The sequence below is a fragment of the Helianthus annuus genome, chromosome 4 (assembly GCF_002127325.2).
Source record: "Helianthus annuus cultivar XRQ/B chromosome 4, HanXRQr2.0-SUNRISE, whole genome shotgun sequence".
Taxonomy (NCBI): domain Eukaryota; kingdom Viridiplantae; phylum Streptophyta; class Magnoliopsida; order Asterales; family Asteraceae; genus Helianthus; species Helianthus annuus.
In genome coordinates, this window is record NC_035436.2 from 159,629,279 (window position 1) to 159,643,401 (window position 14,123).

At 35.1% G+C, this 14,123-nt stretch overlaps 1 protein-coding gene across 1 annotated transcript; it reads left to right on the forward strand.

Annotated features, from left to right (window-relative positions):
• The first annotated feature begins 901 nt into the window (after nucleotides 1-901).
• Nucleotides 902-7,056, forward strand: LOC110937149 (probable inositol transporter 2). The gene is made up of 6 exons (XM_022179562.2): nucleotides 902-1,152; nucleotides 1,243-1,313; nucleotides 4,713-5,048; nucleotides 5,484-5,591; nucleotides 5,669-6,265; nucleotides 6,346-7,056. Exons 1-6 carry the CDS (start codon nucleotides 1,020-1,022, stop codon nucleotides 6,847-6,849), a joined length of 1,749 nt encoding a protein of 582 aa, XP_022035254.1. The 5' UTR covers nucleotides 902-1,019; the 3' UTR covers nucleotides 6,850-7,056.
• The last annotated feature ends 7,067 nt before the right edge of the window (nucleotides 7,057-14,123 follow it).

Consider the following 14,123-nt stretch of genomic DNA (forward strand, 5'->3'; position numbering starts at 1 on the left):
CTCGATCTAAATCTACAATGAGAAAAAAACTAGTCATTATCATCAACCCCATAGTGAGGATAACAAAGTCTTCCTCATCGGGGAAAAAATAAAGTGTATGAAAGGTAAATGGTTAATGGTTTGTTCAAACATAATCTTGTCAGTTTAGATCATTTGTAAGTCATATTCAATGTCCAAAATTCACAAACACCACATTTATTAGTCCGTTTTTATTTAACTAATCCATTAGACCCGCATGCGTGAAAATGTAGCGTGGAAGCCCCGCCACGCCGGGCACACCACCTCGCGTATGGCGGCCTTGTGGTGGGGCTTGAGGATCTTCACCGGCATGGAGGGCAATTTTGTTGGTGATTTGACGAGAGCTCACTAGTGGTTTTGGGTAAGAGGTTTGTGATTGGTAAGTTTTTTTAAACAAAAGGTGGGGTCCTTTTCACGCCCATCACCACCCCGTGCTTTTCTACCACGCCCTCTTGTTGACGTGACTGCCACATAACGTTTAATGCCCTCTCTTCATGTCCTCCCACACTGTATAATATTACATACCCGCATAATTTTCATATATAATAATACCCCCTATTTTGGTAAAGATAAGGAATGAGAATCATAAATTGGATGTTAATTGGCATTTAATTAAATTTTTCTAAGAATCATAAATTTGATGTTAATTGGTATTTAATTAATTTTTTCTATACACGAATATTGGTGCAAGATTATTATACTACCATCTCATAATGATCCACGTATAAATTAAAACTTGATTAACTGTTATCATTTAAAGATCATCCTATTATCCTAACGACCTTAATAAAATATTCAATCAATTTATATAATTAATAAATCATAAAAGTAATGACACGTATTTCGGCATTTTTGGTCTATAAATAACCCAATGTATCCCCTTTTCTATCACCCATCTCATCCAGTAGGCTCTCATCTTCTTAAACCCACGAGAGTTGTACATTACGCATAGAGAGTTGTACGTTACGCATAAAAAAAGTTGTAAACCGGTTATTGGTGTAATGGAAGGGGGAGTGCATCCGGCTGATGCGTCGTCGTTTAAAGACTGTTTTTCGTTGGCATGGAAGAACCCATACGTTCTGCGTCTTGCTTTCTCTGCGGGTATTGGTGGACTGCTTTTTGGCTATGACACAGGTGATTACTACCTCTCTGTCTTTGACAGTTATTTTTTCCGTTAATTTATGGGTTTTGTGGCTGATAGTGTTGGGAGGTGTGATTGTGTAGGAGTGATATCTGGGGCGCTGCTTTACATCCGGGATGACTTCGAGTCTGTGGATAAGAAGACTGTATTACAGGTGCGTATAATATTAGACCATAGGTAATGGTTAATGCCCACTAAGAGGCATTTTTCACCACATCATCATCATAATGCCCTTTTAAAAAAGGTGTAATGGTTAATGTCCATTTCATTTATTACTTTCCATTATTTTCTTCTCTTTAGGCATTATTATAGAAATGCCCCTCACTCTTCATGCCCCTATAATGCTCATGAGTAATGGTGTAAGGGCATTATCAAAATCTTTCATGCCCTTATAAAGCCCCATTACATATGGTCTTATTTAATATTTACGTTTATCCAATTTAGTAATATTTATAATATATAATGATGTCCATTTAGAAATAACATATAATTCGATTATATTTATGTCATGTGTTTGGAAATTACAATGTTTTGTTTCCATCACACTCTTGTTTTGGAAATGATACTGATTCGGTTACACGAGCTAAGCATAATTTCTCTGAACGGTGATTAATGTTACCCTACTCATACTTTAAATTATATAAAATTAACCTTAATCTACGTCATGCGAAAATCGAACCTTTGATCTCTCCCTATAGCGCTAATTTTCTTTTTCCTGATTTGTTGGTTACTATTTTTAGACCCGACCGAACGGTTAAACTATGATATATTTTTCAAAACATTGATTAACAGTAGTTATTTTTACGAGTGAAAACGGTAATTTAAATATTGGTGATATGTTGTAAAAATGGTAATTTACATATTGGTGTTATGTTGTGATAATGGTAACAGAGAAAATATAGAAATGCATTCAGAAAGTCGAAAAATTTTAAAGGTGGATAATTGGATATATTATGGAGATTTTAGAAAAAGTAATTTAAAAATCTTTTTCGCATGATAATAGGGTTGGGTTTTTTAAGTTATAGTTATTTTTTAACGATAAATTTCTTTTAATTCTTACGGATTTGAACTCAAAACTTCCCCTCTCAGTAGGGTTGCATGATTATGAATATTTTTAAAATTTATGAGATTGACTAAATATTATTTACAAGATAAAAACAAATTTTTTAAAATAAATCTGATTCTAATGATGCCAAATACTCCTTTTATTTTTCACGAGTTTTTACCAAAGACAATATAAATGTGTATATTAAAACTACATGATAATATAAATTATTAAACGAAAAAGATATATCCGGTTTTTATGTTCTTGTTTTCTATCGCATAGGAGTACTTTGTTTTTTTCTGAACGTAATATTTAAATTATATTTTACTTTGTGATCCTAACAAATATAATAGAAAAATAAATAAAATAAATTATATTTTTTTCTTTTTTGTTTGGAATCTAGAAGTTAATGAAGTTAATTGTAAAATTTAGACCGCATATTATCTCATAATTTATCCTTTAATTTTAATTTTAATTTTGTTTGGAAGCTAGAAGTTAATGAATTTAATTGTAAAATTTAGACCGCATATTATCTCATAATTTATCCTTTAATAAACACAGAAAGCGAAAGCATGCTTAAAAGGTTATTAACATTTATATTATGGTATTACTTTGGAATTTGGATTTCTATGTTTTCTTTGAAGGAAACATAAATATACACAATTTTCGAACAATAGGACTTGAACCCCTCACTAGTTAGGAAGATACACCATTTCTAACACCTTATACCATTGGGTAACATGCTCTTTAATGGATCTATATGTATACAATAAGTTGTTCCTAATCAAACAAAGCAATGTCATTTTCAAAGTATAATATATTTATCGATTATTTGGAATATTTTTGTTCGAAAGAGTCCAATTTTGACACAACAAGTGAACCCAAAAGTCACAAACCAAACTCTAAAGAAATACGCATGCAAATAGACAAAGTCTCAATTTAAGGGAATATTTGCATTTCTTTTTTCACACCACTTTATTTTATTTCATCAAAATCTAGAGTTATGAGCAAGAAGCTCAACTCCAACCAATGTTCATATTTACAGAAAATTTGGAGGATTACATTGAAATATTATAACATACTTATACTAATTCAGAATAAAAGGTTTAACTATAAATACCTAGAAAAATAAAGTTTTGTGAACTTAAAAACATATGAAAATACGAAAATTACCTGCCAACATTACCCAATGATTAAGAGGCGTGAGAAAATGCAAAGCAAAGACAAACACATATGACCTACCAACATCAGAGGGTTCTAGTCACTACAAAGGTCAAAGTCTTCACTTGGAACTTTATGTATCAAAATAGACCACTCTTAACAACCCTTTTTTTCTTTCTCATATTTAATTGGTATATTTTTTTTTTCCAATAATCTCTAGATCAAGTGGTGGAAGACTTGCATTTCTCTTGGGAGATGCAAGTTTAACTCCCACTTGGTGCAAAGTGAGGCATTGGTGGGCAATGATAGGAGACCCAGGGAAACCTAGGTTGGATCCTTGAGCTAAACGGGTTTTATCGGTAACTTCATCGTCGTGCCTACGGGCGGGTGGGTTACCGGGTTTTCCTCGGAATTGGTGGTGGACCCGGGTTACTCTCGGAGTACTCCATTTGGTCCAGTGGGTGCCCCGAGAATGCTCGAGATTGATTCTGTTGGCCGTTCGAAAAAAATTGGTATATTTTATTCAAAATAGACCTTTAGTTAAATTAAAAAGAACATAAGTTCTATATTATTACCTTAGATTAAGATTATAGTGTTGGAACCTTCAAGAAATGGCGTAGTGGTAAACATATTCAGAGATTCAGGTTTAACTTTCACTGCTTTCTTGTAATAATCTTTTGAAGGTCACATATCCGGCCTAAGCTGCGATTTACATGATCTTGTTGGTTAACGATGTATTGGCGGGGTCTTTTATAAGTTTTTTTGATGGGAGGTTGTTATGGTTAAAAGTTTACGGGTTTGAAACACGAGTATTTGATAGGTAAAAATGTTATTCCATCACTGGATTAATAAGAGCTTTAATTTATTTTTTCTTGATTCTTCTGAAATGTTATTTATGAAATATGTTTTAACCAATGTTTGGCCACCAAACGTTAGCCTAAATACGAATAAAGGGTCGGTTAGTAGTTCGTCCAGAAGTTAAGCATGCCGACCATCTAAATTCACTTCCAAACCAAATTCAGCTTTTCTTAATTTGGATAGCCGTTTTAATATCTCCTAAGTAATATATTACCCTTTTTCTATCTTAAAATAACATATTGTGTTAAATACGATGATAATAGTTATTTAATTTTTAACGTAAATTCATTTAACATTTTATTTATATAATTGCATTTGTGTAATATAGGAAACTTTCGGCTAGTTTGATCTATGTACCTTATTCTATCAGTTTAACCACTTAGATGTAACATGTTACCCAAAGGCCAAAACTACACTTATATAAATATATGGATACAACATGTCAACTAAATACTTTCAAATAATGTATTACATTTATGGATTCGACAGGAAAGCATTGTGAGCATGGCAGTTGCTGGAGCAATCATCGGGGCCGCATTCGGAGGGTGGCTAAATGACCGTTTTGGGCGGAGATTCGCTCTCCTATTTGCAGATTTTCTATTCTTCATTGGAGCCGTGCTCATGGCGGCTGCACCCAACCCTAGTGTCCTCATCATGGGCCGTATTTTCGTCGGGTTTGGCGTGGGAATGGCATCAATGACCGCCCCGTTGTATATATCGGAGGCCTCTCCGGCTAAGGTCCGAGGCGCTTTGGTCAGCACCAATGGGTTCTTGATCACTGGAGGCCAGTTTCTGTCTTACCTCATCAATTTAGCCTTCACAAAGGTGTGGAATAACAAAAATACATTACAATTATTTGGTGTGACATATAAATCAATTAATAATAATAATTATTTTGTATTTTTTTTAAATTGTATGATTGGAAAGTTTATTCTTGTATGATTATATTAAATAGTTACATTATTTATTAACCAGATATTTTGAATTAAAAGAAGCCAAATTTGAAAAGTAGTGGCAGTTACAAGGCTCTTTCCTAGAAAATGATTGTTCTCTTTTTTTTTTTTTTTTGATAATTGGATACATGTGAAGTAGGAACATTATGCCCTCACCCCACCATTAATCTTTCCCCTACTTGTGGAAACAATCCACAATATGAATCTACTTTTGTGTGTTATGTGCCCACTAGAAAAGTCACTTTTACATAAACATGTGATGATGTTACATGTAACACTCATACCAATTAATATTGTCTGTTTTTAGGCACCGGGAACATGGCGATGGATGCTTGGAGTTGCCGGGGTCCCGGCCCTCCTACAGTTTGTGCTCATGCTTGCGCTTCCCGAGTCTCCCCGTTGGCTTTACCGCAAGGTCCGCACTCTCTAAATGTTTTGTTTATACAAGTGTAAACAACTTATGATATAACGGAAATACCGATTTGTTGACAGGGAAGAGAGGCAGAGGCGATAACGATTCTAAGAAAGATATATCCGGCGGAAGATGTTGAAGCAGAAATCGAAGCACTCAAGGACTCGGTCGAAAAAGAGCTTGAGGAAACCGGGTCATCAGAAAAGATCGACGTGATCCAACTAATGAAAACCAAAACCGTAAGAAGAGGCCTCGTAGCAGGGGTCGGGCTGCAGGTGTTCCAACAGTTTGTAGGAATCAACACTGTAATGTACTATAGCCCAACCATAGTTCAACTAGCCGGCATTGCTTCAAACCAAACCGCGCTTCTCCTCTCACTCGTGACCGCAGGGCTCAATGCCTTGGGTTCAGTTGTCAGCATCTATTTCATTGATCAAACGGGGCGAAAGAAGCTTTTGGTCCTCAGTTTAATCGGTGTTATACTCTCGTTAGGCCTTCTTTCGGCTGTGTTTCAAGAGACCACAACACATTCACCGCCGGTTAGCATGTCCCAAACCACTCACTTTAGTAACTTCACGTGTCCGGCTTTCGAGCACAGCAGATCTTCGGCTAATTGGGATTGTATGAAGTGCTTAAAGGGTTCTCATTGTGGGTTCTGTGCTTCATCTGTTGACAAGGTAGAAACATAAAGTTATTAATAACTTTTGGACTCAAAGAATATCATTAATTTTTAACTTGTCTTGTGTTATTGTCACAGTTGCTGCCTGGTGCCTGTTTACTCTCTGATAGCTCGGTTAAGATCGCGGGTAAAACGGTTAAGGAAACGTGCCAGGGCGAAGGTCGATTATGGTACACTCGTGGCTGCCCAAGCAAACTCGGGTGGCTTGCATTGGTCGGGCTAGCGCTCTACATCATATTCTTCTCACCGGGCATGGGCACGGTCCCATGGATAGTGAATTCGGAGATATACCCGTTAAGATTCCGAGGGGTATGCGGTGGCATAGCCGCAACCGCAAACTGGATTTCAAATCTTATTGTAGCACAATCGTTTTTATCGTTAACCGAAGCCATCGGGACATCGTGGACTTTCCTCGGTTTTGGGGTGATATCGGTAGTGGCGTTGGTTTTTGTGCTGGTTTTCGTTCCCGAGACTAAGGGTTTGCCGATCGAAGACATCGAAAAGATGTTGGAAGAAAGGGCATTTCAGTTAAAATTCTGGGTGAAAAGGCCTGAGGATGTGAAGAAAAACTCTGAAGTTTGAGTGATGGTGTGTGGAAGTGATGCATATAGTAGTAGATAGTTTGTTATAGTTTGGCAATTGGCACTTTGGTGCATATTTTGATGGGATTGTGTTAGGTGTCCCCAATGAATTAACACTATGTTTTTAATGGTTATTCATCGTATGAGATGCCTACTTTAAAATACCTATCAATTATTATTATAAAAATAAAACAATGGTTGATGCTAATGGGAGCATGCAAGTTCGTAGTAAACAAGTTTACTCCATGTTATTTTTAAATTTTAAGACTTTACTTCGCCACAATTTTTTTCATTTCATTGATTTAAGTATTGAACACCTTTTAAGTTTGTGCTACTCCTATTCTACGGTATTCAAACAATCGGCATGTCTTAATGCCTTTGACCAAGGAATATCCCCGTCAGGGGCGGATCTACTTGGGATCCAGGGGTTGCCCGGGATACCCCTCAACTTTCGTCGCGAAGTACAATTTTTGTTGCAATTTTTTTATAATCTTCGATTTATGTATCGGGGATACCCCTAAGTAATATTAAGATAGCTCTAAATATAGATGAAGATGAGACGAACCAAAATTTTCGGAAACGAAATTTCCAGTCCACAAAAAGTTGCAGAAGATACAAGGTGAAGAAGATGAAGTTGTTATTAGGTTATGTGTAATGGGGCGCGAGAAAGGGCCATAGCGCCGCTATGGCGCCAAGAACACCGCCCCCCGGGGCGCCATGACCAAAAAAAAAACAAATGGCGTTAAAACTATCGCAGCGCGAGGAGATGAAGAATTTTAATTTTTGACCGTTTGATAACGGTCATATATTAAAAAAAAAAATCAATTTTTTTTTACTTTTCACACTATAAATAACCTCATATTCTTCCATTTTTTTTACAACTCAATACATTCTCATTCTCATTCTCTATATATTTTTAAAAAACCTAGTGTCACCTTATAAAAAAATGGGTTCCCCGTCGGAAGAGTCTTTCACCGAAATTTACCGAAGATATTTTTCGCCCGACGAAGACGCGGCCGAGGAAGAAGCGGTTACGAGTGCATGTACTTTTGTGCTACAAGCATTTGAGAACATTCGGCCTACTCCCCCTCCACGACCCATCTTGCGACGCACCTATATCTTGCGAGATCGTGAAGCCGCGAACGAGCGTTTGATGAAAGACTATTTTGATGCGGCACCGGTTCACGGACCGAATGTTTTTAGACGACGTTTTCGGATGAGCCAAAGGTTATTTTTGCGCATTAATAATGACTTGGAAAATACGTATGATTTCTTTAAGCAAAGAATGGACGCATGAGGATATCTAGGCTTCACCTCAATTCAAAAGGTCACATCCGCCTTACGCGTATTATCATACGGAAACACGTACGACATCAACGACGAGTATTTGAAGATGGCGGAGAAAACAACCCGAGATACCTTGGAACATTTTTGCTATGGTAAGTTTTTATTGTCTTTTATTTATTTACTTTTATATATTTATTTTTTCGTAACTTATTAGTAATACTTTTGTATATTAAATTATATTTTAGGAATATGCCAGTTATATGGAAAACGTTATTTGAGAAACCCCACTTGGAACGACCTTCAAAAAATATATGAGGTGCATCTAGAAAAGCATGGAATACCCGGCATGATTGGTAGCTTGGATTGTCGTCAATGGCGTTGGTATAATTGTCCAACCGCATGGCGAGGTCAACATACACGGGGTGATCAAAAAGGGCCAACTTTGGTATTACAAGGTGTTGCGTCATACGACCTTTGGGTTTGGTCGGCCTTCTTTGGTGTAGCCGGGTGTTTTAACGATATTAATACGTTAGAGGCTTCACCATTAATCGAGGGCTACATTTCTGGAACTATACCAAAGGCCGGTTTCCATGCAAACGGGAACGATTACGAGCATGGCTACTACTTGGCCGATGGTATCTACCCTGAGTATTCGATTATTGTTAAAACGTTTTCTGAAACTTTCGATGAAAAAAGAAAGTATTTTAAAAAATTACAAGAGTCTTCGAGAAAGGACATCGAGAGGTGTTTTGGGGTTCTACAGCAACGATGGCATTTTATCAGAAATCCTTGTCGCATGTGGCATAAGGATAAAATACGAATGGCCATGTATGCTTGCATCATTTTGCATAATATGATCATTGAGGATGATGGAAAAGCGATATGCCAAAACTATATTCCCGAAGATTTGGTCGAACTACCCAAGCGACAACGGAAGAGAGACTCGCAAATGCTCAACTACTGCGATCTAGAGAAATACATAACACGTTGAAGGCGGATTTGGTTGAGCATGCTTGGGCGATTCGCCCAATTCGATTAAACAATGATCACGACGAAGATTCCGAGGAAGAAGTGGTTGAGGAATTCGAAGACGGGAACTTTGAAGACGTAGGTTTAGATGCTGGAGAAAACGAAGAGGAAGAAGGAGAGAACGAAGATGACACCGAAGAATAAATTTATTTTTTAGGTGTAATTAATTTTTTAGGTGTAATTTATTTTTTAGTGTAACTTTTTTTTTTTAATTTTAATGTAGTGTTTTTTATTTAATGAAATGTTTTTTTATTTTATAAAACTTATAAGTTATTTAAAAAATTGAAAATTAAATTAATTGAGTAATGATTACACAGGGGCTTTATGACTACGGCCTCAAATTGCATAAAGCCCCATAAAGCCCCTTGCTGACGTGGCATGCCACATGGCGCATAACGCCCCTTTAAGGGGCTTTATGACTACACATGCCCTTATAATTAAGCATTGGAAAGATAAATGAAAGGTAAAGCAAGTCTACAAGTCTACAATTAATTTGTTTATTTACTTTTCAATTAATATTTACTTTACTTCAGTTAAACATTATCAGATTCTGTTTGTTTTTTTTATGATATATTTTTGTTAGTTAGTTTGTTTGTTTGTTTATCATTTTATTATTAAGTATTAAATTTATTTTATATTTAAGTATCAAATTTACTTTATCAATAATTTTCGGTTTTTTCTCGTTGAATATATGATTATACAAACTAAATTTTATATATAAAACTTTTAAATAACATTTGAAGTTTTATAAAAAAATATTTGATAACATTCGTGTTTGTGTTTGGTACACCAATTAATAAAAAAATAAAACTCAACATATGCTTCAGAATATAAAAATAAAATTATATATCGATAATATAATTAAATAGTTTTCGTTCTCACACTTTGTTAGAGAATAATACTCTATTATAGAGTATGGATTATAAAAAGTTAATTTTACTTTTGAAAATAGTTTCACAACGCACATCAAAATGTTATATCTTATCTCAAAATGTTATATGTATACCTAATTAATACGTAATTTCAGTTATATCTTATCTCAAAATGTTATATTGTAATTTCTAAATCCTATTACTAACAATTAATAATTTTTATTATAAATACATGTGTCTGTAACCTAGTAATTATATATATATATATATATATATATATATATAAGCCCATTTTTGCTAGCCGCTCAAGGCCCCTAAGGGCTCTCGAATTCTCAGGCAGGTCCCTGGGCTAAATAAAATTTAAGGGTTCATTTTTACTACCCGCATCTGGCTTTTGAATTCTCAAGAATAGTCCTCGATAAAAAAAAATAGGGATACCCCTGAGTTTCTTTTCTAGTTCCGCCACTGATCCCCGTAGCAAAAACGAATAATGAAATAACGTAAGAAAGGTTTTGAGATAAGCTCACACGATATAGGGTTCAGAGGGCTTTTCTATTCATAAACTCAGGGTTCGGATTTCCACTTATTTTGGGCAGTGGGAACGACTCGAATGTTACCGAGTTGAACCTCAAACTGACTAGATTACTTAAAAGTTAAAAGCACAAAATAATATATATATATATATATATATATATATATGTATATATATATATATCATTATGTATAACTTTCTAAAATGAAGCCCAAACAAAGGCGCACATAAGTGAACAAAAAATAATTTGACCCACAATGCCTTGACTAAAATGAAGCCCAAACAAAGGGGCACATAAGTGAACAAAAAATAATTTGACCCACAGACACAGTGCCTTGAACTCCGCAAAAACAAAGTCTTATCAACTCTTTCATCACTACTTTTGTGCTTAATAAATGAATACAATAATTAAATCCTAACTAAAAAATTTGAATATAATAATTAAATAATAACTAAAAAATTAATACATGTAAGGGCTATTTATTTAGCTTTTAATGGGGCTCTTAAGACTATGGGGTATGAGGCCTGGGTTGGGGCGGGGGTTGAGGGAAAACGCCCAAGCCACTACCCCGGGTGAGCTTGGGTTGGGGCGTGACCCTTGGGGCTTGGGTTTCAAGCCGGGCGTGGGGCGGGGAAGCAAGCTGACATGGCGGGCTGTGAATGGCAAAATCAAACTAGCCGTTGGCCTAGCCGTTGGGGGCTAGTTTAAAAAAAAATTCTTTTATAAATACCTTACCATATTTAATCATTATAAATACCTTACCATATTTCAACGATTCCTGGGTTCAAAACCGACGAAGATGACGAAGAATGATAGTTTTTTTATTTTGATAATTATTTTGTATGTTTATGTTGTTTTTAATGATTATATATATAGGGAGCGGTTAACATACAAAAGGCCTTATCGTACTTCACGTACACGACACTGATAACCATCAGATCTGGGATATAATCACGCATTGGACAGTAAATAACGCATGGAGCCGTTGGTTTTGTAATAATCACGCATGGGAGCCTAAGAATCACGCATGAGAGTCAAAAATCACGCATGGGAGCCCTAATAATCACGCATGGGAGCCCTTATCCTACAAATCACGCACCTTATATATTAATCACGCAAGTTGTTTTTCTGTCGCGTACGTTAACGTACGTTAAGCCCTTTTGTACATTATACTTTCTCTCTCTCTCTCTCTCTCTCTCTATATATATATATATATATATATATATATATATATATATTAAAAAAACCTGATGTGGCTTGGCCACGCCAGCCAAGCCACGCCCACCATACCCCATACAAAATGGGTTTTGAATTGAGTTATCAAACTTTCCACGTGTCAACTCATGCCCCAACCCAAGCTCCACCATACCCCACGGTCTAATGGTTTAGACCTTATCTTTTACTGGTTCAGCACCTAATGGTTTAGACTATTTGTTTCGCAAGCAGATGTCTGAATGGTTCAGACATTTGCTTCTGAATGGTTAACAATTATACTAAGTTTGAATGATTAAGACCTCTAATCTGAGTTGGTCAGACATTTGCCTCTAAACGGTTAAGTATTATACTGGTTCTTAATGGTGCAGACATTTTACTGCTTTAACACTTAATGATTCAGATCTCTTAGTGGTTCAATATTTACCCAATCAAAAGTTGCCAAACATTTTTGGTCCTATACGGTCGCATACCCAATGAGCCGGCCTTAGATACCGGTAAGACGGAAGCGCTTTGGTATTTACTCGTTATGGTAAATACATTTCTTTTTGTTAATGTATCTTATTATTATACAAACTGGTTCAACAAGATAGTTATTTAACTTATTTTTGTTGTATTTAACTATTAAATTAAATTACTTTTTCTGGGTAAAAATCAAACTTTACATTTCTTTCGACATTAGTCAATAAAAATTGCTTTTATAGTATTTTGTATTTCTTTTTTTTACAAAATAACGTATATATATTTTACCATTATATGTTTATAAATATAATGAACATTATCCCATATATAAATAAGCAAATTTTTTATGCATACCAACTTGTAACATGTGCTTTGTGAGTTTTTCAAAAAAAAACTTCCTTTTTTAAATTTAATCCAAAGGTTTTTAACTTTTACAATTTTAACCCTACATAATTTGTTTTTTTAACTTTAACCCAAACTTTTCATTATTTTTAACCTAAAAGTTTTTACCTTTTGCAATTTTAACCCTACAATTTGTTTTTTTAACTTTAACCCAAAACTTTTCATTATTTGCAATTTAACTTCACAACTTTTGTCACTTATACTTTTCATCTTCGGCAAATTTTCGTTTTACGTATAGTTCTTAATTTTTCGAGTTAATACGACGCAACGTACAAGTGTGGTTCAACTTTTTTATGTTTTGTTACCTTTTGCAATTTTAACCCTACATAATTTGTTTTTTTAACTTTAACCCAAAACTTTTCATTATTTGCAATTTAACTTCACAACTTTTGTCACTTATACTTTTCATCTTTGGCAAATTTTCGTTTTACGTATAGTTCTTAATTTTTCGAGTTAATACGACGCAACGTACAAGTGTGGTTCAACTTTTTTATGTTTTGTTTCAAATTTTGCAAGTTAATACGACGCAACGTACATGTGTGTTCAACGTTTTTACCTCTATTTTTCCATGTTTGACAGGTTCGTCGCAACACGCAAACCCTAGGTCGAGTCAGTGTTGGTGGTCAATAACGGTTGTGTGACATTAGTACTATTTGACACCGTTTTACGCCGCGTCGCAACGCGGCGTGTGCTTTGGGGGTTTTCCAAAGAAAAAATCGTTATGCATCTGGTTGTCGTAACCTTGGCTTTGGGGGTTTCAAAAAAAAAATTGATTTTTTTACTTTTCACCCAAAAGTATTTCATAAATTACTTTTAACCTGAAACTATTTGTTTTTTTTACTTTTAACCCAAAAATTTTTATCTTTTGCAATCTATCCTCACAAATTTTTTTACTTTCAACTTTGGTCATTTACAGTTTTCATTTTCCACAAATTTTTCGCTTTATGCTTGGTTCTAAATTTTGTGCCTTAACACATCGCAACGTGCGTCTTTTGTTTAATTTTTTTACGTTTCGTTCTAAATTTTGCGAGTTAACATGACGCAACATGCGTGTGTGGGTGAATGTTTTTACATCGTCTATTTTTCCCGTTTGACAGGTTTAACATAAAATGCGAGTCCTAAATCGACTTAGTCATAACTAAAGAATCCCCGCCGCATTACGGCGGATCTCAATTCTAGTTTACTCTATCTTAAAACAAAAAGTCGTGGCTTTTGCCACCAACTAAAGCCCCCCCCCCCCAAACCAACATCAGACCAAAACACCCTCAAACTTTCACAATAGAACCAAAACGCCCCCAGACTCTCACATTACACATCATCTTCTTTAACTTCAAACTTTTCTACTTAATAACTTGACACTAATTTTGTTTAAACTATTTTTACGACTTTACACTACACCTCATCTTCTTTAACTCCAAACTTTTCTACTTAATAACTTGACACTAGTTTTGTTTAAACTACTTTTACGACTTTACACC

Bases quoted from the DNA above. Each gene is read 5' to 3' on its own strand.
- LOC110937149 (XM_022179562.2), top strand. From the start codon at position 1,020: ATGGAAGGGGGAGTGCATCCGGCTGATGCGTCGTCGTTTAAAGACTGT. The intron at 1,314-4,712 runs GTGCGTATAATA...TGGATTCGACAG, and splicing joins ATAAGAAGACTGTATTACAG to GAAAGCATTGTGAGCATGGC. The intron at 6,266-6,345 runs GTAGAAACATAA...TTATTGTCACAG, and splicing joins GTGCTTCATCTGTTGACAAG to TTGCTGCCTGGTGCCTGTTT.